Source organism: Mobula hypostoma, unplaced genomic scaffold (genome assembly GCF_963921235.1).
Source record: "Mobula hypostoma unplaced genomic scaffold, sMobHyp1.1 scaffold_97, whole genome shotgun sequence".
Classification (NCBI taxonomy): Eukaryota; Metazoa; Chordata; class Chondrichthyes; order Myliobatiformes; family Myliobatidae; genus Mobula; species Mobula hypostoma.
Genome location: NW_026948188.1, coordinates 160,460 through 186,839, shown reverse-complemented (window position 1 = coordinate 186,839; position 26,380 = coordinate 160,460). Strand labels below are relative to the sequence as shown.

The 26,380-nt window shown below is 55.4% G+C and overlaps 1 protein-coding gene across 1 annotated transcript; it reads right to left on the bottom strand.

Annotated features, from left to right (window-relative positions):
• Positions 1 to 243: 243 nt before the first annotated feature.
• Positions 244 to 25,924, bottom strand: LOC134341728 (rap1 GTPase-activating protein 1-like). The gene is made up of 13 exons (XM_063039627.1): positions 25,667 to 25,924; positions 24,228 to 24,306; positions 22,867 to 22,979; positions 22,363 to 22,416; positions 21,172 to 21,255; positions 18,885 to 18,985; positions 18,634 to 18,763; positions 15,156 to 15,311; positions 13,033 to 13,104; positions 12,362 to 12,448; positions 11,733 to 11,867; positions 2,825 to 2,911; positions 244 to 321 (listed from the first exon to the last, which is right to left on the bottom strand). Exons 1-13 carry the CDS (start codon positions 25,922 to 25,924, stop codon positions 244 to 246), a joined length of 1,434 nt encoding a protein of 477 aa, XP_062895697.1.
• Positions 25,925 to 26,380: the final 456 nt, after the last annotated feature.

Here is a 26,380-nt window from a genome sequence, read left to right as displayed (position 1 = left end):
TAGAAGGGCCGAGATGGCCTGTTTCCGTGCTGGAATGGTTATCTGGTTATACGCCGGTGATATTAACCTTGATCCTGTGTGGGTACCCGCGTCCTCTCTGCCTTCGTTGAGTTAACGGACGGACACACACACACACACACACACACACACGCACACACACACACACACACACACACACGCACGCACACACACACACACACACACACACACACACGCACACACACTTCCTCCTACCTGGGTCACTCAAGCGGGCCGCTGGCCTCCGGGCCTGGATTCCGGGATCCCTGTTCCGTGTCCCGACGGCTCGGTGGGCTTCGCCCCCTGAGAGTGGGGAGAGGTGAAACGTGTGTGAGAGCGGAGTATCGTCGGCCTCAGCGTGCGGGGGCGTTGGAGAGGGGCCGAGAGGGCTTTGACAAGGGTGACTCCGGGAATGATACTTTATACTTCAAACAATTGATACTGGAGCGTACAATCATCACAGCGCTATTTGATTCTGCGCTTCCCGCTCCCTGGACTGCAAATCGATAGTAAATGGTAAAAATTTAAATTATAAATCATAAATAGAAAATAGGGAAAACCGAGGGGCAGGTCCGGATATTTGGAGGGTACGGCCCAGATCCGGGTCAGCAGTCTTATCACAGATGGGGCTGTCTTGTCTCCCTTTCTCTTCACCATTTACACCTCGGACTTCAACTACTGCACAGAGTCTTGCCATCTTCAGAAGTTTCCTGATGACTCTGCCATAGTTGGATGCATCAGCAAGGGAGATGAGGCTGAGTACAGGGCTACGGTAGGAAACTTTGTCACATGGTGTGAGCAGAATTATCTGCGGCTTAATGTGAAAAAGACTAAGGAGCTGGTGGTAGACCTGAGGAGAGCTAAGGTACCGGTGACCCCTGTTTCCATCCAGGGGGTCAGTGTGGACATGGTGGAGGATTACAGATACCTGGGGATATGAATTGACAATAAACTGGACTGGTCAAAGAACACTGAGGCTGTCTACAAGAAGGGTCAGAGCCGTCTCTATTTCCTGAGGAGACTGAGGTCCTTTAACATCTGCCGGACGATGCTGAGGATGTTCTACGAGTCTGTGGTGGCCAGTGCGATCATGTTTGCTGTTGTGTGCTGGGGCAGCAGGCTGAGGGTAGCAGACACCAACAGAATCAACAAACTCATTCGTAAGGCCAGTGATGTTGTGGGGATGGAACTGGACTCTCTCACGGTGGTATCTGAAAAGAGGATGCTGTCCAAGTTGCATGCCATCTTGGTCAATGTCTCCCATCCACTACATAATGTACTGGGTGGGCACAGGAGTACATTCAGCCAGAGACTCATTCCACCGAGATGCAGCACAGAGCGTCATAGGAAGTCATTCCTGCCTGTGGCCATCAAACTTTACAACTCCTCCCTCGGAGGGTCAGACACCCTGAGCCAATAGACTGGTCCTGGACATATTCCCTGGCATAATTTACATATTACTATTTAATTATTTATGGTTTTATTACAACTTATTATTTATGGTGCAACTGTAACAAAAACCAATTTCCCCCGGGATCAATAAAGTATGACTATCACTATGACTAAGAAGCTGTTCCCAAATCTGGCCGTACGAGTCTTCAAGCTCCTGAGCCTTCTCCCGGAGGGAAGAGGGACGAAAAGTGTGTTGGCTGGGTGGGTCGTGTCCTTGATTATTCTGGCAGCACTGCTCCGACAGCGTGCGGTGTAAAGTGAGTCCACGGACGGAAGATTGGTTTGTGTGATGTGCTGGGCCGTGTTCACGATCTTCTGCAGCTTCTTCCGGTCTTGGACAGGACAACTTCCATACCAGGTTGTGATGCACCCTAGAAGAATGCTTTCTACGGTGCATCTATAAAAATTAGTGAGGGCTTTAGGGGACAGGCCAAATTTCTTTAGTTTTCTCAGGAAGTAAAGGCGCTGGTGGGCCTTCTTGGCAGCGAACTCTGCTTGGTTGGACCAAGTCAGGTCATTTGTGATCCTGACCCCGAGGAACTTCAAGCTTTCGACCTGTTCCACTTGCGCACCACCGGTGTAAATGGGGTCGTGCGGTCCGAATAGTGACGGGGCCTTGGTCGAGTGGATGTTTCCTGCGGTGGGTGAGACCGGGGCCGGGGGGCGGGGGGGGGGCACAGGCTCAGAGCGGACGGGAGGGCGGTGCCCGTTTCGGACGGGAGACGGGGGAGGGGTTTTCTTCAGCCGGAGGGCGGACGAGTCGGGAGAATTGGAGCCGAGAGGGATAGTCGGTCCGCCTGGACGGGCCGAACGGCCTAATTCTGCTCCGAGGTCTGACGGCCTCGCGGAGCGCAGGGAGGGAGAGGGGCTCCCTCCCCACCCTCCCTACCCGGGAGGGGCTTGGCGTCAGCCCCACGGGATGGGGTCCCGCCAAATCAAACGCCAGAGACGCCGAGCTGGTCGGCGTCTTTGGGAGTGTGTCTGTGTGTCTGTGTCTGTGTGTGTGTGTCGGGGGGGGGGGAGTGGGAGGGTTGGGGGGGGAATTGGGAGGGTTGGGGGGGAAGTGGGGGGGGAGAGATTGGGCACACAGGCTCCCGTCTGCGTCGATGTCACTGGGGATCAGAGGGTTAAAGATCGCCCTCTGCCAAAAAAAACGATTGCTCTCTCCCCCCCCCTCCCCCACCCATCAAATTCACCCCCCCCCACCCCCCCACCCCATTGCGGACATTTTCCCCACCCACCGAATCCCCCCGGGGTGCTCTCCGCGGTCACCCACTCTTCCTCACCCCACCCGTCACTGACACTCCCCCCCCCAGACACACCCACCCCAGCAACCCCCTCCCCCCGAGCGTACCTGGCCGGGACTGCCGTCGCCCCCCGTGTTCCGGCGCGATTGCACCCCGACTGTTTCGAACGAGTGACTTCGTCCGCGAATCGCTCTCTGCCGAGACAAGGGGTGAGGGGAGTGTGGAGGGGGCGAGTTTACAGCCGGCTGGCCGCTCCGCGCCGCGAACCGGGGACGGGGACGGGCGCAAGACCAGGATTTGCGGCAGGAGTCACAGAGTCCCACAGCACGGAAAGGCGGTTCGGCCCATCTGCTCCGTGCTGCCCCGACATCCCCACTTTAACCATTACCACCCTCCCTCCCGGTTTGCCCCGGTATCCCTCTAAACCTTCCCTATCCGTGTCCCTGTACGAGGGTCGTTAATGTACCTGCCTCGACCACTCCCTCCGGCAGCTCCTTCCACAGACGGACCACCCTCTGGGTGAAACTGTTGCCCCTCGGTTCCCTATTAAATCTCTCTCCCCCTCTCACCTGTGCTCTCTGGTTCTTCATTCCCCGACCCTGGGGAAAACACTGTCCCCATTCACCCTATCTGTGCCCCTCGTGGTTTTACACACCTCTGTAAGGTCACCCCTACACTCCAAGGAATAAAGTCCCAACCTGCCCGACCTCTCTCCGTAACTCAGTCCCTCGAGTCCCGGCGACATCCTCGTAAATCTCCCTCCGCACTCTTTCCAGCTCAGCGGCATCTTTCCCACAGCGGGGGCGACCAAAACCGAACACCGTACTCCCAGCGCGGCCTCACCGACGTCTCGTACGACTGGGACGTGACCCCCCCCCCCGACTCCCGTACTCAGTGTCCTGACTGATGAAGGCCAGCGTGTCGAACGCCTCCTTCACCGTCCCGTCTACCCGTGACTCCACTTTCGGGGAACCGTGTCCCCGTACCCCTGGATCCCTCTGTTCCACAATGCTCCCCGGGGTCCCCATCTACCCGTGACTCCACTTTCGGGGAACCGTGTCCCCGTACCCCTGGGTCCCTCTGTTCCACGACACTCCCCGGGGTCCCCATCTACCTGTGACCCCACTGTCAGGGAACCATGTCCCCGTACCCCTGGGTCCCTCTGTTCCACAACGCTCCCCGGGGTCCCTGTCTACCCGTGACCCCACTTTCGGGGAACCGTGTCCCCATACCCCTGGGTCCCTCTGTTCCACGACGCTCCCCGGGGTCCCTGTCTACCCGTGACTCCACTTTCGGGAACTGTGTCCCCGTACCCCTGGGTCCCTCTGTTTGACGACACTCCCCGGGGTCCCCATCTACCCGTGACTCCACTTTCGGGGAACCGTGTCCCCGTACCCCTGGGTCCCCTCTGTTCCACAACACTCCCCGGGGTCCCCGTCTACCCGTGACTCCACTGTCAGGGAACCGTGTCCCTGTACCGCTGGGTCCCTCTGTTCCACAACGCTCCCCGGGGTCCCCGTCTACCCGTGATCCCACTTTCAGGGAACCATGTCCCCGTACTCCTGGGTCCCTCTGTTCCAAAACACTCCCCGGGGTCCCCGTCTACCCATGACTCCACTTTCAGGGAACCGTGTCCCCGTATCCCTGGGTCCCTCTGTTCTACGACACTCCCCAGGGTCCCTCCAGTTCACTTTGAGAAGTCCCACCCAGGTCTGTCTCCCCGAAGTACGACAGCTTGCACTTATCCAAATTAAACTGCATTTGCCACTGGTCAGCCCACTTCACTCTGTAAATGTCAAAAAGCATCTTCGTTGTTACCATTAAGCCAGCACCTCCAAACTCTGCATTAGATCCCAGCCTGTAACCCACCCCCAGGGGTCTGTTATTCTATATTTAAACCCCCCTAAACCCTGGATTAGTTTAGGGAAATGATTCGGGAGCTTAAGGTAAAGGAACCCAGAGGAGCCGGTGATCAGGCTGGTGATGGATCTCAAGAGAGTAAATTTGTTGAATGCCTACGAGATGGCTTTTTAGAGCCGTTTGTCGTTGAGCCTACTAGGGGATCAGCTATACTGGATTGGGTGTTATGTAATGAACTGGAAGCGATTAGAGAGCCTAAGGTAAAATAACTCTTAGGAACCAGAGATCACAACATGATTGAGTTCAACTTGAAATCTGATAGGGAGATAGTAAAGTCTTGTGCAGCAGTATTTCAGTGGAATAAAGGAAATTACAGTGGTATGAGAGAGGAATTGGCCAAAGTAAATTAGAAGGAGATGCTGGCAGGAATGGTTTGAATTTCTGGGAAAAATGAGGAAGGTGCAGGACATGTGTATTCCAAAAATGAAGAAATACTCAAATGGTAAAATAGTAGAGCCAAGGGAAGTCAAAGCCATTGTGAAAGGAAAAGAGAGGGCATACAACAAAGCGAAAATTAGTGGGACGATAGGGGATTGGGAAATTTTTAAAAACCTACAGGGGGCAGCCAAAAGAATCATTAGGAGGGAAAAGATGAAATATGAAATTAAGCTAGCAAACAATGTCAAAGTGGATAGTAAATGGATTTTTCAAGTACGTAAATATTAAAGAGAAATGAGAGTGGACATAGGACCGCTAGAAAATGAGGCCGGAGAAATAATAACGGGGGACAAGGAGATGGCAGATGAACTAAATGAGTATTTCGCGTCAGTCTTCACTGTGGAAGACACCAGCCTGATGTTGTAGTGTGTGAGGGAAGAGAAGTGGGTGCAGTTACTGTTACAAGAGAGAAGGTGCTCAAAATGCTGAAAGACCTGAAGGTACATAAGTCACCTGGACAGGATGAACTGCACCCTAGGGTTCTGAAAGAGGTAACGTTAGAGATTGTGGTGACGTTAGAAATGATCTTTCAAATATCATTGGACTCTGGCGTGGCTCCAGATGTCTGGAGAATTTCAAATGTCACTCCACCCTTTAGAAAGACAGAAGAAAGGAAATTATAGACCAGTTCTCCTAATCTCAGTAGTTGGGAAGATGTTAGAGTCAATTGTTAAGGATGAGGTGATGGAGTACTTGGTGACACAGGACAAGATAGGACAAAGTCAGCATGGTTTCCTTCAGGGAAAATCCCACCTGATGGACCTGTTGAAATTCTTTGAGGAGATTACAAGTAGGAGAGATAGAGGAGATGCAGTGGATGTTGTATATTTGGACTTTCAGAAGGCCTTTGACAAGGTGCCACACATGAGGCTGCTTACCAAGTTAAGAGCCTATTACAGGAAAGTTACTATCATGGTTAGAGCATTGGCTAATCGGTAGGAGACAGCGAGTGGGGATAAAAGGACCTTTTTCTGGTTGGCTGCCAGGGACTAGTGGTGTTCCGCAGGGGTCAGTGTTGGGACCACTTCTTTTTAATGATGCATATTAATGATTTAGATAATGATAAAGATGATGGAATAGATGGCTTTGTTGCCAAATTTGCAGATGATATGAAGACTGGTGGAGGGGCAGGTAGTGTTGAGGAAACAGGTAGGCTGCAGAAGGACTTAGATTTGGAGAATGGGCAAGAGAGTGGCAAATGAAATACAATGCTGGAAAATGCATGGTCTTGTACTTTGATAGTAGAAATAAATGTGTGGACTATTTTCTAAACAGGAAGAAAATCCAAAAATCTGAGATTGAAAGGAACTTGAGAGACCTTGAACAGAACACCCTGAAGGTTAACTTGCAGATCGAGTCGGTGGTGAGGAAGGCAAATGCCATGTTAGCATTCATTTCAAGAGGTCTAGGATACAAAAGCAGGGATATGATGTTGAGTCTTTATAAGGCACTGGTGAGGCCTCACCTTGACTATTGTGAACAGTTTTGGGCCCCTCGTCTTAGATAAGATGTGCTGGCATTGGAGAGGGTCCAGAGGAGGTTCACAAGGATGATTCTGGAAATGAAAGGGTTATCGTACGAGGAACGTTTGATGGCTCTGGGTCTGTACTCGCTGGAATTCACAAGGATGAGGGGGTTTCTCATTGAAACCTTTCGACTGTTGAAAGGCCCAGACAGAGTAGATGTGCAAAGGATGTTTCCCATGGTAGGGGAGTCTAGGACAAGAGGGCACAGCCTCAGGATAGAGGGGCGCCCTTTCGAAACAGAGATGCAGAGAAATTTCTTTAGCCAAACGGTGGTGAATTTGTGGAATTTGTTGCCGCAGACAGCTCTGGAGGCCAGGTCGTTGGGTGTATTTAAGGCAGACATTGATAGGTTCTTGATTGGACACGGCATCAAAGGTTATGGGGAGAAGACTGGGGACTGGGATCGATAAGAGAAACAAAGGATCGGCCATGATTGAATGTCGGAGCAGACTCGATGGGCCAAATGGCCTAATTCTGCTCCTATATCTTATGGTCTTATGAACCCCCAAATCTCCAGATTAGATCCCAGCCTGTAACCCACTCCCGGGGATCTGTTATTCTATATATAACACCGCTGAACCCCTAGATTAGATCCCAGCCTATAACCCACCCCCAGGGATCTGTTATTCTATATATAACCCCCCCAACCCCTGCATTAGATCCCAGCCTGTAACCCACTCCTGGGGATCTGTTATTCTATATATAACCCCCCCCCAAACCCCTGGATTAGATCCCAGCCTGTAACCCACTCCCGAAGATTTGTTATTGTATATATAAGCCCCCCCCCAAACCCCTGGATTAGATCCCAGTCTGTAACCCACTCCCGGGGATCTGTTATTCTATATATAACCACCCCCTCAACCCCTGGATTAGATCCCAGCCTGTAACCCACTCCTGGGGATCTGTTATTCTATATATAACCCCCCCCCCCAAACCCCTGAATTAGATCCCAGCCTGTAACCCACTCCCGAAGATTTGTTATTGTATATATAACCCCCCCCCCGAACCCTTGGATTAGATCCCAGCCTGTAACCCACCCCCAGGGATCTGTTATTCTATATATAACCCCCCCCCCGAACCCCTGGATTAGATCCCAGCCTGTAACCCACTCCCAGAGACCTGTTATTCTATATATAAACCCCCTGAACCCCTGGTTTAGATCCCAGCCTGTAACCCACCCCAGGGATCTGTTATTCTATATATAACCCCCCTGAACCCCTGGATTAGATCTCAGCCTGTAACCCACTCCCAGGGATCTGTTATTCAATATATAACCCTCCCGAACCTCTGGATTAGATCCCAGCCTGTAACCCACTCCCGGGGATCTGTTATTCAATATATAACCCCCCCGAACCCCTAGATTAGATCCCAGCCTATAACCCACCCCCAGGGATCTGTTATTCTATATGTAACCCCCCCCCAACCCCTGGATTAGATCCCAGCCTGTAACGCACTCCTGGGGATCTGTTATTCTATATATAACCCCCCCCCCAACCCCTGGATTAGATCAGAGCCTGTAACCCACTCCCGGAGATTTGATATTGTACATATAACACCCCCCCCGAACCCCTGGATTAGATCCCAGTCTGTAACCCACTCCCAGGGATCTGCTATTCTATATATAAACCCCCTGAACCCCTGAATTAGATCCCAGACTGTAACCCACCCCCAGGAATCTGTTATTCTATATATAACCCCCCCCTCGAACCCCTGGATTAGATCCCAGCCTGTAACCCACTCCTGGGGATTTGTTATTGTACATATAACACCCCCCCCGAACCCCTGGATTAGATCCCAGTCTGTAACCCACTCCCGGGGATCTGTTATTCTATATATAACCCCCCCTCCAAACCCCTGGATTAGATCCCAGCCTGTAACCCACTCCTGGGGATCTGTTATTCTATATATAACCCCCCCCCCCAAACCCTGGATTAGATCCCAGCCTGTAACCCACTCCGGAAGATTTGTTATTGTATATATAACCCCCCCCCCGAACCCCTGGATTAGATCCCAGTCTGTAACCCACTCCCGGGGATCTGTTATTCTATATATAACCCCCCCCCCAAACCCCTGGATTAGATCCCAGCCTGTAACCCACTCCCGAAGATTTGTTATTGTATATATAACCCCCCCCCCGAACCCCTGGATTAGATCCCAGCCTGTAACCCACCCCCAGGGATCTGTTATTCTATATATAACCCCCCTGAACCCCTGGATTAGATCCCAGCCTGTAACCCACTCCCAGGGATCTGTTATTCTATATATAACCCCCCTGAACCCCTGGATTAGATCTCAGCCTGTAACCCACTCCCAGGGATCTGTTATTCAATATATAACCCTCCCGAACCTCTGGATTAGATCCCAGCCTGTAACCCACTCCCGGGGATCTGTTATTCTATATATAACCCCTCCGAACCCCTAGATTAGATCCCAGCCTATAACCCACCCCCAGGGATCTGTTATTCTATATGTAACCCCCCCCAACCCCTGGATTAGATCCCAGCCTGTAACGCACTCCTGGGGATCTGTTATTCTATATATAACCCCCCCCCCAACCCCTGGATTAGATCAGAGCCTGTAACCCACTCCCGGAGATTTGATATTGTACATATAACACCCCCCCCGAACCCCTGGATTAGATCCCAGTCTGTAACCCACTCCCAGGGATCTGCTATTCTATATATAAACCCCCTGAACCCCTGAATTAGATCCCAGACTGTAACCCACCCCCAGGAATCTGTTATTCTATATATAACCCCCCCCTCGAACCCCTGGATTAGATCCCAGCCTGTAACCCACTCCTGGGGATTTGTTATTGTACATATAACACCCCCCCCGAACCCCTGGATTAGATCCCAGTCTGTAACCCACTCCCGGGGATCTGTTATTCTATATATAACCCCCCCTCCAAACCCCTGGATTAGATCCCAGCCTGTAACCCACTCCTGGGGATCTGTTATTCTATATATAACCCCCCCCCCAAACCCCTGGATTAGATCCCAGCCTGTAACCCACTCCGGAAGATTTGTTATTGTATATATAACCCCCCCCCGAACCCCTGGATTAGATCCCAGTCTGTAACCCACTCCCGGGGATCTGTTATTCTATATATAACCCCCCCCCCCAAACCCCTGGATTAGATCCCAGCCTGTAACCCACTCCCGAAGATTTGTTATTGTATATATAACCCCCCCCCCCGAACCCCTGGATTAGATCCCAGCCTGTAACCCACCCCCAGGGATCTGTTATTCTATATGTAACCCCCCCCAACCCCTGGATTAGATCCCAGCCTGTAACGCACTCCTGGGGATCTGTTATTCTATATATAACCCCCCCCCCCAACCCCTGGATTAGATCCCAGCCTGTAACCCACTCCCGGAGATTTGTTATTGTACATATAACACCCCCCCGAACCCCTGGATTAGATCCCAGTCTGTAACCCACTCCCAGGGATCTGCTATTCTATATATAAACCCCCTGAACCCCTGAATTAGATCCCAGACTGTAACCCACCCCCAGGAATCTGTTATTCTATATATAACCCCCCCCCCGAACCCCTGGATTAGATCCCAGCCTGTAACCCACTCCTGGGGATTTGTTATTGTACATATAACACCCCCCCCCGAACCCCTGGATTAGATCCCAGTCTGTAACCCACTCCCGGGGATCTGTTATTCTATATATAACCCCCCTCCAAACCCCTGGATTAGATCCCAGCCTGTAACCCACTCCTGGGGATCTGTTATTCTATATATAACCCCCCCCCCCAAACCCCTGGATTAGATCCCAGCCTGTAACCCACTCCTGGGGATCTGTTATTCTATATATAACCCCCCCTCCAAACCCCTGGATTAGATCCCAGCCTGTAACCCACTCCCTGGGATCTGTTATTCTATATATAACCCCCCCCCCCGAACCCCTGGATTAGATCCCAGTCTGTAACCCACTCCCGGGGATCTGTTATTCTATATATAACCCCCCCCCAAACCCCTGGATTAGATCCCAGCCTGTAACCCACTCCCGAAGATTTGTTATTGTATATATAACCCCCCCCCCGAACCCCTGGATTAGACCCCAGCCTGTAACCCACCCTCAGGGATCTGTTATTCTATATATAACCCCCCTGAACCCCTGGATTAGATCTCAGCCTGTAACCCACTCCCAGGGATCTGTTATTCAATATATACCCCCCCCCCGAACCTCTGGATTAGATCCCAGCCTGTAACCCACTCCCGGGGATCTGTTATTCTATATATAACCCCCCCCCAAACCCCTGGATTAGATCCCAGCCTGTAACCCACTCCTGGGGATTTGTTATTGTACATATAACACCCCCCCCCCGAACCCCTGGATTAGATCCCAGTCTGTAACCCACTCCCGGGATCTGTTATTCTATATATAACCCCCCTCCAAACCCCTGGATTAGATCCCAGCCTGTAACCCACTCCCGGAGATTTGTTATTGTACATATAACACTCCCCCCTGAACCCCTGGATTAGATCCAAGTCTGTAACCCACTCCCGGGGATCTGTTATTCTATATATAAACCCCCTGAACCCCTGGATTAGATCCCAGCCTGTAACCCACCCCCAGGGATCTGTTATTCTATATATAACCACCCCCCCCGAACCCCTGGATTAGATCCCAGCCTGTAACCCACTCCTGGGAGTCTGTTATTCTATATATAAACACCCCAAACCCCTGGATTAGATCCCAGCCTGTAACCCACTCCCAAGGATCTGTTATTCTATATATAAACCCCCCAAACCCCTGGATTAGATCCCAGTCTGTAACCCACTCCCGAAGATTTGTTATTGTACATATAACCCCCCCCCCGAACCCCTGGATTAGATCCCAGTCTGTAACCCACTCCCGGGGATCTGTTATTCTATATATAAACCCCCTGAACCCCTGGATTAGATCCCAGCCTGTAACCCACTCCCAGGGATCTGTTATTCAATATATAAACCCCCCTCTCTCTACTCCCACTCCCGCGACTGTCCTCCATGTCTCCCCATCTCTCTCCCCACCCCTTTCCCCAATGTCTCCCCTCCGCCTACCCGCGCTCTCTCTACCCACTCCCCCACTCCCCTCTCCCCCACTCCCGCCCCTCTCTCTCCCCAATTCCCACCTTGAAGTTCTCGAGGAAGCCGCGCTCGGCGCCGTCGGCCCTCTCCTCCAGCCCGTGCTCGGACCCCATCATGGCCCGCGTCCTCTCGTCCAGCTCCCGGCACAGGTTCCCCAGTACCGTGCCCCTCGTCCGCTCCTGGGCAAACAGAGAGAGAGAGAGAGACGGGCCGAAGGGACCGGGGGCGGGGGGTGGGCCCGGATGAGCAGGTTAGCAGGACGGGCTGCGCGTCGCTGGGAGATTCACGAGGATGTCGCCGGGACTCGAGGGACTGAGTTACGGAGAGAGGTCGGGCAGGTCGGGGACTTTATTCCGTGGAGCGTAGGGGTGACCTTACAGAGGTGTGTAAAACCACGAGGGGCACAGATAGGGTGAATGTTCACAGACTTTTCCCCAGGGTCGGGGAATCGAGAACCAGAGGGCACAGGTTTGAGGTGAGAGGGGAGAGAGAGATTTAATAGGGACCCGAGGGGCAACTTTTTCACCCAGAGGACACGGATAGGAAATGTTTAGAGGGATACGGGAGAAATGCGGGCCGGGGGAGGGGGTGACCGGCTCGGGAGGGTACGTGGGTCAGCAAAGAGCAGACGGGCCGAACAGCTTTCCTGGCCTGAAGGCCGCAGAGGTCCTACCTCCAGCGCTGAGAACCTCTCCGATCGGTAACTGCTGTACTCCGCATTGATCAGTTTCGCCAACAGGAACTCGCGGAACTCCGGTCCCTGAGGCAGAGCGAGAAAGTGAATGAGTGAGGGGTGCGGGGAGAGAGAGAGATATGGGGGGGGGAGTGTTGTGGAACAGAGGGACCCAGGGGTACAGGGACGCGGTTCCCCGAAAGTGGAGTCACGGATAGATGGGGACCCCGGGGAGCGTTGTGGAACAGAGGGACCCAGGGGTACGGGGACACGGTTCCCCGAAAGTGGAGTCACGGGTAGACGGGGACCCCGGGGAGTGTTGTGGAACAGAGGGACCCAGGGGTACGGGGACACAGTTCCCCGACAGTGGGGTCACGGGTAGACGGGGAACCCGGGGAGTGTTGTGGAACAGAGGGACCCAGGGGTACGGGGACACGGTTCCCTGAAAGTGGAGTCACAGGTAGACGGGACGGTGAAGGAGGCGTTCGACACGCTGGCCTTCATCAGTCAGGACACTGAGTACGGGAGTCGGGCAGATTAAAGACATTTAAAAATCACGTTGACAGGAGGGGAGTGGCTTGGACGGACGCGGGACAGCTGGGCGGGAACAGGGGAAGGACTGCACTGGAGGGGCCGAGCGGCTTCTATACCTGATGTCCCAAACACCGTACCTCGGGGAAGACGGCAGGATTAGGGAGCGCGGGTCCGAACCAGGGTACGCCGTCGCGGGCCGTGACCGAGACCTGAGAAAGGTAGTCAGATGTTAGTGCGTGTTGGAAGCGGAGAGAGAGGCTGAGAAACGGGAGGGGTCTCACCCTGAGAGAGAGAGGGACTGAGAGACACTGGTCAGTGTACAGATCTCTCCCTGAGAGAGAGGGACTGAGAGACACCGGTCAGTGTACAGATCTCCCCCCGAGAGAGAGGGACTGAGAGACACCGGTCAGTGTACAGATCTCTCCCTGAGAGAGAGGGACTGAGAGACACCGGTCAGTGTACAGATCTCCCCCTGAGAGAGAGGGACCGAGAGACACCGGTCAGTGTACAGATCTCCCCCTGAGAGAGAGGAACTGAGAGACACCGGTCAGTGTACAGATCTCCCCCTGAGAGAGAGGGACTGAGAGACACCGGTCAGTGTACAGATCTCCCACCGAGAGAGAGGGACTGAGAGACACCGGTCAGTGTACAGATCTCCCACCGAGAGAGAGGGACCAAGAGACACCGGTCAGTGTACAGATCTCCCCCTGAGAGAGAGGGACTGAGAGACACCGGTCAGTGTACAGACCACACCCTGAGAGAGAGAGGGACCGAGAGACACCGGTCAGTGTACAGATCTCCCCCTGAGAGAGAGGGACTGACAGACACCGGTCAGTGTACAGATCTCTCCCTGACAGAGAGGGACTGAGAGACACCGGTCAGTGTACAGATCTCCCCCCGAGAGAGAGGGACTGCGAGACACCAGTCAGTGTACAGATCTCCCCCCGAGAGAGAGGGACTGCGAGACACCGGTCAGTGTACAGATCTCCCCCCGAGAGAGAGGGACCGAGAGACACCGGTCAGTGTACAGATCTCCCCCCGAGAGAGAGGGACCGAGAGACACCGGTCAGTGTACAGATCTCCCCCCGAGAGAGAGGGACCGAGAGACACCGGTCAGTGTACAGATCTCCCCCCGAGAGAGAGGGACCGAGAGACACCGGTCAGTGTACAGATCTCCCCCTGAGAGAGAGGGACCGAGAGACACCGGTCAGTGTACAGATCTCCCCCCGAGAGAGAGGGACCGAGAGACACCGGTCAGTGTACAGATCTCCCCCCGAGAGAGAGGGACCGAGAGACACCGGTCAGTGTACAGATCTCCCCCCGAGAGAGAGGGACGGAGAGACACCGGTCAGTGTACAGATCTCCCCCCGAGAGAGAGGGACCGAGAGACAACGGTCAGTGTACAGATCACCCCCCGAGAGAGAGGGACCGAGAGACACCGGTCAGTGTACAGATCTCCCCCCGAGAGAGAGGGACCGAGAGACACCGGTCAGTGTACAGATCTCCCCCCGAGAGAGAGGGACCGAGAGACACCGGTCAGTGTACAGATCTCCCCCCGAGAGAGAGGGACCGAGAGACACCGGTCAGTGTACAGATCTCCCCCTGAGAGAGAGGGACCGAGAGACACCGGTCAGTGTACAGATCTCCCCCTGAGAGAGAGGGACCGAGAGACACCGGTCAGTGTACAGATCTCCCCCCGAGAGAGAGGGACGGAGAGACACCGGTCAGTGTACAGATCTCCCCCCGAGAGAGAGGGACGGAGAGACACCGGTCAGTGTACAGATCTCCCCCCGAGAGAGAGGGACCGAGAGACACCGGTCAGTGTACAGATCTCCCCCCGAGAGAGAGGGACCGAGAGACACCGGTCAGTGTACAGATCTCCCCCCGAGAGAGAGGGACCGAGAGACACCGGTCAGTGTACAGATCATCCCCTGAGAGAGAGGGACCAAGAGACACCGGTCAGTGTACAGATCTCCCCCCTGAGAGAGAGGGACTGAGAGACACCGGTCAGTGTACAGATGTCCCCCTGAGAGAGAGGGACCGAGAGACACCGGTCAGTGTACAGATCTCCCCCTGAGAGAGAGGGACTGAGAGACACCGGTCAGTGTACAGATCTCCCCCTGAGAGAGAGGGACCGAGAGACACCGGTCAGTGTACAGATCTCCCCCTGAGAGAGAGGGACTGAGAGACACCGGTTAGTGTACAGATCTCCCCCTGAGGGTTGGAGAGGCCGAGCAATTCAAACGGAGGTCACACTCACCCTGTAGACTCTCTCTCCTGTGCCTGATCTCTCTGCTCGCACCACGACGTAGGCATGGAGGAAGTTGGACATCACCATCTCTGGGCTGAAGACAGCCTCCTCGTCCTGGAATATTAAAGCCACGATGTCGTTTCCGATGTGTCGTTTCCTCTGCAGCTGTTTGGAACCATAATAACCATCATAACCATGATAAATAGAAGCCATTCAGCCCATCGAATCTGCCCCGCTATTCAATCATGGCTGATCGTTTTTTCCCTCCTCCTCAGCCCCACTCCCCAGCCATTTCACCGTAACCTTCGTCCAATCGAGAACCTATGAATCTCTGCCTTAAGCACACCCAAGGACCCGGCCTCTACGGCTGCCCGTGGCAACAAATTCCACCAATTCAGCACCCTCTGGCAAAAGAAAGCCCTCCACATCTTTCTTTTAAATGGACACCCCCTATGCCCTCGTGTCCTAGACTCCCCCACCACGGGAAACATCCTCTCCACATCTACTCTGTGTCGGCCTTTTTACATTCGAAAGGTTTCAATGAGATCCCCACCCCCGCATCCTTCTGAATTTCAGCAAGTACAGACCCAGAGCCATCAAACGTTCCTCGTATGGTAACCCTTTCATTCCCGGAATCATCCTTGCGAACCTCTTCCAGACCGTCCCCAATGAAGCACATCTTTTCTAAGGCGAGGGGCCCAAAACTGTTCACAATACTCCAGGTGAGGCCTCACCAGTGCCTTATAAAGACTCAACATCACATCCCTGCTCTTGTATTCCAGACCTCTTGAAATGAATGCTAACATTGAATTTGCCTTCCTCGCCACCAACTCGACCGGCAAGTTAACCTTCAGGGTATCTTGCACAAGGACTCCCAAGTCCCTCTGCACCTCCCTGTTTAGAGAACTGTCAACTGTTTTATCCCTTCTACCAAGGTGCATGACGACAGACTTCCCAACACCGTCTTTCATCTCCCACTCCATTCTCCTAATCCGTCCGTGTCTTTCTGCTGAATCAGCACGATCTGCCCCATACCCATCCTCACATCATCCGCATTCCCTCATCCCAAATTATTGAAGCGTAACGTTCCCATTTGGATCTATCTACATTGAGACACAAGGTGAAGTTTGTGGATGACACGAAGCTGGGCGGCAGTGTTAGCAGTGAGGAGGATGCTAAGAGGATGCAGGGTGACTTGGATAGGTTGGGTGAGTGGGCAAACTCATGGCAGATGCAATTTAATGTGGATAAATGTGAAGTTATCCACTTTGGTGGCAAAAATAGGAAAACAGATTATTATCTGAATGGTGGTCTATTAGGAAAAGGGGAGGTGCAACGAGACCTGGGAGTCATTATACACCAGTCGTTGAAAGTGGGCATGCAGGTACAGCAGGTGGTGAAAAAGGCGAATGGTATGCTGGCATTCATAGCGAGAGGATTCGAGTACAGGAGCAGGGAGGTACTACTGCAGTTGTACAAGGCCTTGGTGAGACCACACCTGGAGTATTGTGTGCAGTTTTGGTCCCCTAATCTGAGGAAAGACATCCTTGCCATGGAAGGAGTACAGAGAAGGTTCACCAGATTGATTCCTGGGATGGCAGGACTTTCATATGAAGAAAGACTGGATGAACTGGGCTTGTACTCGTTGGAATTCAGAAGATTGAGGGGGGATCTGATTGAAACGTATAAAATCCTAAAGGGATTGGACAGGCTAGATGCAGGAAGATTGTTCCCGATGTTGGGGAAGTCCAGAACGAGGGGTCACAGTTTGAGGATAGAGGGGAAGCCTTTTAGGACCGAGATGAGGAAAAACTTCTTCACACAGAGAGTGGTGAATCTGTGGAATTCTCTGCCACAGGAAACAGTTGAGGCCAGTTCATTGGCTATATTTAAGAGGGAGTTAGATATGGCCCTTGTGGCTACGGGGATCAGGGGGTATGGAGGGAAGGCTGATGCAGGGTTCTGAGTTGGATGATCAGCCATGATCATAATAAATGGCGGTGCAGACTCGATGGGCTGAATGGCCTACTCCTGCACCTATTTTCTATGTTTCTATGTTTCTATGAAATGTGTCCTTTGCTTTAACAGACAACAGACAATAGGTGCAGGAGTAGGCCATTCGGCCCTTCGAGCCATTCACTGCGATCCTCCCTTCTTGAAGAGTAACCAACACATCCAAGCATGCGCCCAGGCCGCCCACAAACGTCGCCGATCAGGCCCCCAGTCAACCTTTGGGCTTCGATCTTTGGCCGCTGCCAGCCGCTGGAACGCCAGCGGCTCCGATTTCACGGCTCCCCCTTGCCCCCACGGACGTCCTCCCCCGAGCCTACGGGCGTTCGAACATCACAGGCCTTCGAATGGTGTGTGTGTGTGTCCTGTCCGCGTACACCGAGGTCCCTCTGTCCCTCTACCCACCCCTCCATTCACGGTGTGTATCCTACCCTCGTACACTGAGATCCCCCTGTCCCTCGACACTCCCCACCGGTCACGGTGTGTGTCCCACCCTCCTACACCGAGGTCCCCCTGTCCCTCTACCCACCCCTCCATTCACGGTGTGTATCCTACCCTCGTACACTGAGATCCCCCTGTCCCTCGACACTCCCCACCGGTCACGGTGTGCGTCCCACCCTCCTACACCGAGGTCCCCCTGTCCCTCGACCCACCCCTCCATTCACGGTGTGTATCCTACCCTCGTACACTGAGATCCCCCTGTCCCTCGACACTCCCCACCGGTCACGGTGTGTGTCCCACCCTCCTACACCGAGGTCCCCCTGTCCCTCGACCCACACCTCCATTCACGGTGTGTATCCTACCCTCGTACACCGAGGTCCCCCTGTCCCTCGACACTCCCCACCGTTCACGGTGTGTGTCCCACCCTCGTACACCGAGGTCCCTCTGTCCCTCTACCCACCCCTCCATTCACGGTGTGTATCCTACCCTCGTACACTGAGATCCCCCTGTCCCTCAACACTCCCCACCGGTCACGGTGTGTATCCTACCCTCGTACACTGAGATCCCCCTGTCCCTCGAAACTCCCCACCGGTCACGGTGTGTATCCTACCCTTGTACACCGAGGTCCCCCTGTCCCTCGACACTCCCCACCGGTCACGGTGTGTGTGTCCCTCCCTCGTACACCGAGGTCCCCCTGTCCCTCGACACTCCCCACCGGTCACGGTGTGCGTCCCACCCTCGTGCACCGAGGTCCCCCGGTCCCTCGACATTCCCCACTGGTCACGGTGTGCGTCCCACCCTCGTACACCGAGGTCCCCCTGTCCCTCGACACTCCCCACCGGTCACGGTGTGCGTCCCACCCTCGTACACCGAGGTCCCCCTGTCCCTCGACACTCCCCACCGGTCACGGTGTGCGTCCCACCCTCGTACACCGAGGTCCCCCTGTCCCTCGACACTCCCCACCGGTCACGGTGTGTGTGTCCCTCCCTCGTACACCGAGGCCACCCTGTCCCTCGACACTCCCCACGGTTCAGACCTGCTGGGGGTCACCCTCGGTGAAGGGCAACATCGTGCACACGTGGAACATGATCTCATTGCCCTGGTATTGCGTATAAATTGACTCTGACCCGGTCTGTCCGAAGATGGTGTCCAAACCTCCTCGAAACCTGGAAAGGGGCGCAGAAGGAGATGGATTGTGGGAAGGGTGGCGAATTGGACATGGGTTCCCACTCCCCCATCCCTGTCCCCCCCACCCTGGGGGTTACTAAGAGAGAGATAATTGCTCACCCCATAAAATTCTGAAGTTGGATCCGATCGCCCAGAAGGTGAAGGAATTCCTGGAACTCAGCACCTTCCTCATTGTTCCCGAATATATCCTCCTCAGTCACCTGGGGTCAGACACAGAGTGAATCTCCCTCGCACCGTCCCTTCACACACTCCTGGGGTCAGACACAGAGTGAATCTCCCTCCGTACCGTCCCTTCACACACTCCCGGGGTCAGACACAGAGTGAATCTCCCTCCGCACCGTCCCATCACACACTCCCGGGGTCAGACACAAAGTGAATCTCCCTCCGCACCGTCCCATCACACACTCCCGGAGTCAGACACAGAGTGAATCTCCCTCCAACCGTCCCATCACAAACTCCCACGGTCAGACACAGAGTGAATCTCCCGCCGCACCGTCCCTTCACACACTACCGGGGTCAGACACAGAGTGAATCTCCCTCCACACCGTCCCATCACACACCCCCGGGGTCAGACACAGAGTGAATCTCCCTCCACACCGTCCCATCACACACTCCCGGGGTCAGACACAGAGTGAATCTCCCTCCATACCGTCCCATCACAGACTCCCGGTGTCAGACACAGAGTGAATCTCCCTCCGCACCGTCCCATCACAGACTCCCGGGGTCAGACACAGAGTGAATCTCCCTCCACACCGTCCCATCACACACTCCCGGGGTCAGACACAGAGTGAATCTCCCTCCGCACCGTCCCATCACAGACTCCCGGTGTCAGACACAGAGTGAATCTCCCTCCACACCGTCCCATCACACACTCCCGGGGTCAGACACAGAGTGAATCTCCCTCCACACCGTCCCATCACACACTCCCGGGGTCAGACACAGAGTGAATCTCCCTCCACACCGTCCCATCACACACTCCCGGGGTCAGACACAGAGTGAATCTCCCTCCACACGGTCCCATCACACACTCCCGGGGTCAGACACAGAGTGAATCTCTCTCCACACCGTCCCATCACAAACTCCCGGGGTCAGACACAGAGTGAATCTCCCTCCACACCGTCCCATCACACACTCCCGGGGTCAGACACAGAGTGAATCTCCCTCCGCACCATCCCATCACACACTCCCGGGGTCAGACACAGAGTGAATCTCCCTCCGCACCGTCCCAACACACACTCCCGGGGTCAGACACAGAGCGAATCTCCCTCCGCACCGTCCCAACACACACTCCCGGGGTCAGACACAGAGCGAATCTCCCTCCGCACCGTCCCATCACACACTCCCGGGGTCAGACACAGAGTGAATCTCCCTCCGCACCGTCCCATCACACACTCCCGGGGTCAGACACAGAGTGAATCTCCCTCCGCACCGTCCCATCACACACTCCCGGGGTCAGACACAGAGTGAATCTCCCTCCGCACCGTCCCATCACACACTCCCGGGGTCAGACACAGAGTGAATCTCCCTCCACACCGTCCCATCACACACTCCCGGGGTCAGACACAGAGTGAATCTCTCTCCACACCGTCCCATCACACACTCCCGGGGTCAGACACAGAGTGAATCTCTCTCCACACCATCCCATCACAAACTCCCGGGGTCAGACACAGAGTGAATCTCCCTCCGCACCGTCCCATCACACACTCCCGGGGTCAGACACAGAGTGAATCTCCCTCCACACCGTCCCATCACACACTCCCGGGGTCAGACACAGAGTGAATCTCTCTCCACACCGTCCCATCACAAACTCCTGGGGTCAGACACAGAGTGAATCTCCCTCCATACCGTCCCATCACACACTCCCGGGGTCAGACACAGAGTGAATCCCCCTCCGCACCGTCCCATCACACACTCCCGGGGTCAGACACAGAGTGAATCTCCCTCCGCACCGTCCCATCACACACTCCCGGGGTCAGACACATAGTGAATCTCCCTCCGCACCGTCCCATCACACACTCCCGGGGTCAGACACAGAGTGAATCTCCCTCCGCACCGTCCCATCACACACTCCCGGGGTCAGACACAGAGTGAATCTCCCTCCGCACCGTCCCATCACACACTCCCGGGGTCAGACACAGAGTGAATCTCCCTCCGCACCGTCCCATCACACACTCCCGGGGTCAGACACAGAGTGAATCTCCCTCCACACCGTCCCATCACACACTCCCGGGGTCAGACACAGAGTGAATCTCCCTCTACACCGTCCCATCACACACTCCCGGGGTCAGACTTGTCGCTGGTTCTGAGGGATATGAGAATGGGGCAGTTACTCGGCATTTGAGAACGAACTGGCTCAGGGTGTTATATGAGACTTCTGAACACACACATGTCCCGCTTTCTGGTAGATGACGCCAAATTTGAACTTATTTGTGATGACGTGTTCATCAAAATCCAGGATCAGCCGGGAGGCCTGGATGGAGAGGGGAAAGGAGGGGAGAGAGAGGGGAGAGGGGAGAGAGGGGAGAGGGGAGAGAGGGGAGAGGGGAGAGAGGGGAGAGGGGGAAAGGGGAGAGGGGAGAGGGGAGGGAGGGGAGAGAGGGGAGAGAGGGGAGAGGGGAGAGAGGGGAGAGAGGGGAGAGAGGGAAGAAAGGGGGGGAGAGAGGGGAGGGGGAGAGGGGAGAGAGGGGAGAGAGGGAAGAAAGGGGGGGAGAGAGGGGAGGGGGAGAGGGGAGAGACGGGGAGAGGGGAGAGAGGGTGAGAGTGGGAGAGAAGGGGAGAGGGGGGAGAGGGGGGAGAGGGGAGAGAGGGGAGAGAGGGGGAGAGATGGGGAGAGAGGGGAGGGGGAAAGGGGAGAGACTGGGAGAAGGGAGGGTGAGAGGGGAAGAGGGGAGAGAGGGGGAGAGTGAGGGGAGAGAGAGGGGGAGAGGGGAGAGAGGGGAGAGTGGGAGAGAGGGGAGGGGGAGAGATGGGGAGAGGGGAGGGGAGACGGGAGAGAGGGGAGAGAGGGGGGAGAGAGAGGAGAGAGGGGGAGAGAGGGGAGGGGGAGAGATGGGGAGAGGGGAGGGGAGACGGGAGAGAGGGGAGAGAGGGGGGAGAGAGAGGAGAGAGGGGGAGAGAGGGGGAGAGGGGAGTGGGAAGAGGGGGGAGAGGGGAGAGGGGGAGAGGAGAGAAGCGGGGTGAGGGATGAGAGAGTGTGATGGGGAGAGGGGGAGTGAGAAGGGGGTTTGAGGGGGAAGTGGGTGGGATGGCGGCGAGCGAGAGGGAGGGGAGGAGGGCGATATGGGGTGGGGGGAGCAGGGAGACAAGGGGAGACGGGTAGGGGAGGGGGAGAGACGGGGAGAGGTAGGCATTGGGAAGTGTGAGGGGAGGGGAGGGAGAAATCAATACTGTGATTCTATATTTCTGTCTAACTGTCTGTCTCTCCCTATGTGTGTTCATCTGTCTTTATCTCTCCCTCTTTCCCCTCCCTCCACCTCTCACCCCTCACCCCCCTCCTCATTGATTCCCTCTGCCTCTCTCCCTCTGTGAAGCCCTCCCTCCCTCCAACCCACCCACACGCCCCCCCGCACCGGCTTACCTGAGGGCAGAGCACCGGGTTGAATCGCCCCACCGTGAGGCCCGAGTTGAGGAACTGCGGAGGGAAGAGGGCAGAGGCGTTAGGGGGAAGCGTGCGGGCCGCGGAGCGGAACTCCCTCCGCCCGTACTCCGAGCCCCGTCGCCCGCGGCAGGAGTCCTGGTCTACCCCTTCCCCGGCCGCCCAGCCCCTCGGGTCCCTATTAAATCTCTCTCCCCTTCTCACCTCGATCCTGTGCCCTCTGGTTCACGATTCCCCGACCCTGTGGAAAAGTCTGTGCACATTCACCCCATCTGTGCCCCTCGTGGTTTTACACACCTCTGTAAGGTCACCCCTACGCTCCAAGGAATAAAGTCCCCAACCTGCCCGACCTCTCTCCGTAACTCAGTCCCTCGAGTCCCGGCGACATCCTCGTAAATCTCCCTACGCACTCTTTCCAGCTCAGCGGCATCTTTCCCACAGCGGGGGCGACCAAAACCGAACACCGTACTCCCAGCGCGGCCTCACCGACGTCTCGTACGACTGGGACATGACCTCCCGACTCCCGTACTCAGTGTCCTGACTGATGAAGGCCAGCGTGTCGAACGCCTCCTTCACCGTCCTGTCTACCCGTGACTCCACTTTCGGGGAACCGTGTCCCCGTACCCCTGGGTCCCTCTGTTCCACAACGCTCCCCGGGGTCCCCGTCTACCCGTGACTCCACTTTCAGGGAACCGTGTCCCCGTACCCCTGGGTCCCTCTGTTCTACAACGCTCCCCGGGGTCCCCATCTACCCGTGACTCCACTTTTGGGGAACCGTGTCCCCGTACCCCTGGGTCCCTCTGTTCCACAACGCTCCCCGGGGTCCCCGTCTACCCGTGACTCCACTTTCGGGGAACCGTGTCCCCGTACCCCTGGGTCCCTCTGTTCCACAACGCTCCCCGGGGTCCCCGTCTATCCGTGACTCCACTTTCGGGGAACCGCGTCCCCGTACCCCTGGGTCCCTCTGTTCCACAACGCTCCCCGGGGTCCCCGTCTACTTGTGACCCCACTGTCGGGGAACCGCGTCCCCGTACCCCTGGGTCCCTCTGTTCCACAACACTCCCCCCCCATTGACGGACCACCGTATCCCTCTAAACCTTCCCTATCCGTGTCCCTGTCCGAGTGTCGTCAAAGTCCCTGCCCCAACCACTCCCTCCGGCAGCCCCTTCCACAGATGGACCACCCTCTGGGTGAAAAAGTCGCCCCTCGGGTCCCTATTAAATCTCTCTCCCCCTCTCACCTCAAACCTGTGCCCTCTGGTTCACGATTCCCCGACCCTGGGGAAAAAGACTGTGCACATTCACCCTATCTGTGCCCCTCGTGGTTTTACACACCTCTGTAAGGTCACCCCTACGCTCCAAGGAATAAAGTCCCGACCTGTCCGACCTCTCTCCGTAACTCAGTCCCTCGAGTCCCGGCGACATCCTCGTGAATCTCCCTCCGCACTCTTTCCAGCTCAGCGGCATCTTCCCCCGCAGGCAGAGGGTATAACATTCCGAGGGGCTCTCCCGGGATCTTTCTCCTCCGGGGGGGGAGGCGGGGTAAATGCCCAATACCAGAGGGGTGAGAGGGGGTAATTTCACAGGAGAGGTGAGGGGGCAAGTGGGTACCAGGGGTGGTGGTGGGGACAGAGACGATAGGGGTGTGTAAGAGGGTCTCGGATAGAGACGCGGAACGGAGGGTGGAAAGATGGTTCAGTTCATTTAGGCGCCTGATTACTAATTTGGGGCTAAGATACGGTGGATCCGACACTTCACGCTCTCGGTCCGGCACGCCGGAAACCCGGTCCGGCCCTTGCCCTCTCCTCTTCCCCCACCCCCCCCCCCACCCACTACCCCGGCACCCACCTTGGCCATCTGCAGGACGGTGGGGCTGTCGGCCGCCGAGGTCACCGCCATCGTCCCGCTGCAGCTCCCGGCTTTGGTCCTGCGGGAACGAGAGGAACGGGAGACCGGTTCGCCGACGGTAGGTTGAAGACCGGCCGCGACGGGAGCGTGGGTGGGTGGGGGGGGGGGGTGGTGGGGTTGATTCCGGGGAAGTTCCCGCTGGGAGGGTGGAGATAGGGGGGGGGGGAGGGAGGCACCTCCAGCGCCGGGGTTAACACCCCTACAGCCGCCGCACGCAGGGGTTAACTCCAAGTACCACCTCAGGGGACACGAGGTAGTTTCGGCCGGTGGAGGGAGGGGTAGTACTGCGGGGGTGAAGCTCCCACTACCCATTAAATGCTCCCAAAGGCGTGCGTCTCAGTCAGCCGCTGACAACCAGGCCCGGCTCCCGGCCTCCACGTGTGGTGTAGCCCCCGGCCGAACCGGTTTCTACCGACAGGAGACGGGGCAAAAGGCGCCTCCGAGCCGGTCGCTTCGGGCCTTGACGGGGCTCGTCCAGGGGAAACATAGAAACATAGAAAATAGGTGCAGGAGTAGGCCATTCGGCCCTTCGAGCCTGCATCGCCATTTATTATGATCATGGCTGATCATCCAACTCAGAACCCCGCCCCAGCCTTCCCTCCATACCCCCTGACCCCTTTAGCCACAAGGGCCATATCTAACTCCCTCTTAAATATCGCCAATGAACTGGCCTCAACTGTTTCCTGTGGCAGAGAATTCCACAGATTCACCACTCTCTGTGTGAAGAAGTTTTTCCTCATCTCGGTCCTAAAAGGCTTCCCCTCTATCCTCAAACTGTGACCCCTCGTTCTGGACTTCCCCAACATCGGGAACAATCTTCCCGCATCTAGCCTGTCCAATCCTTTTAGGATTTTATACGCTTCAATCAGATCCCCCCCTCAATCTTCTAAATTCCAACGAGTACAAGCCCAGTTCATCCAGTCTTTCTTCATATGAAAGACCTGCCATCCCAGGAATCAATCTGGTGAACCTTCTTTGTACTCCCTCTATGGCAAAGATGTCTTTCCTCAGATTAGGGGACCAAAACTGCACACAATACTCCAGGTGTGGTCTCACCAAGGCCTTGTACAACTGCAGTAGTACCTCCCTGCTCCTGTAATCGAATCCTCTCGCTATAAATGCCAGCATACCATTCGCCTTTTTCACCGCCTGCTGTACCTGCATGCCCACTTTCAATGACTGGTGTATAATGACACCCAGGTCTCGTTGCACCTCCCCTTTTCCTAATCGACCACCATTCAGATAATAATCTGTTTTCCTATTTTTGCCACCAAAGTGGATAACTTCACATTTATCCACATTAAATTGCATCTGCCATGAGTTTGCCCACTCACCTAACCTATCCAAGTCACCCTGCATCCTCTTAGCATCCTCCTCACTGCTAACACTGCCACCCAGGGGGAGAACTCTGGTCTCAGACCCCCGCTGCCTTGCGGCTGGGCCCGCCCACGGGGAAAGGCTTCGGGAGTCGATCCCGGGGGAAAAGGTCCGGAGCCGGTCTCCCTGAGGCGGTCGCGGGTCGAGTGGCAACCCCCGGGGTGCCGAACTCGACGGGTCTCTGCCGCTCCAGCGGGCTCATCGGCCCCGCGGGGAGGGGGAGCCTGCTGCACGAGTAACAGCTTACCCTGCCCTGGCATCTCTCGTCAGCCAGGATTCAACATCGATGGCGCTGGAGAACAAACATGTCGCTTCCTCCATACCTATGGGCGTATCTTATGAATTTTGGCTACTGATCATGAAAATCACCACGAAATCTCCCCATCACGCACCATTTTTTTTCAATAAACTTACGTTTATTATTTCAATTCACAATTCGAGTCAATTAAAATGTCGCCTACAATGTAAGCCGGAAAGTTTCCTATCTTGTCCACGCTTTATTGGCTTCAGGACTGTAAGGATAGGATTTGCTGGCACACAAATTTTAGAACCATAGAAACTACAGCACAGAAACAGGCCCTTCGGCCCTTCTTGGCTGTGCCGAACCATTTTCTGTCTAGTCCCACTGACCTGCACACGGACCATATCCCTCCATACACCTCCCATCCATGTATCTGTCCAATTTATTCTTAAATGTTAAAAAAGAACCCGCATTC

What these genes read in the sequence shown, in the direction of transcription:
- LOC134341728 (XM_063039627.1), bottom strand. Translation starts at nt 25,924, where the DNA reads ATGCCAGGGCAGGGTAAGCTGTTACTCGTGCAGCAGGCTCCCCCTCCC. An exon ending in CAACTTCAGAATTTTATGGG is followed by an intron (nt 18,764 to 18,884) that starts GTGAGCAATTAT and finishes GCCCCTTTCCAG; the next exon opens with GTTTCGAGGAGGTTTGGACA. An exon ending in AGAGGTTCTCAGCGCTGGAG is followed by an intron (nt 11,868 to 12,361) that starts GTAGGACCTCTG and finishes CTGTTTGCCCAG; the next exon opens with GAGCGGACGAGGGGCACGGT.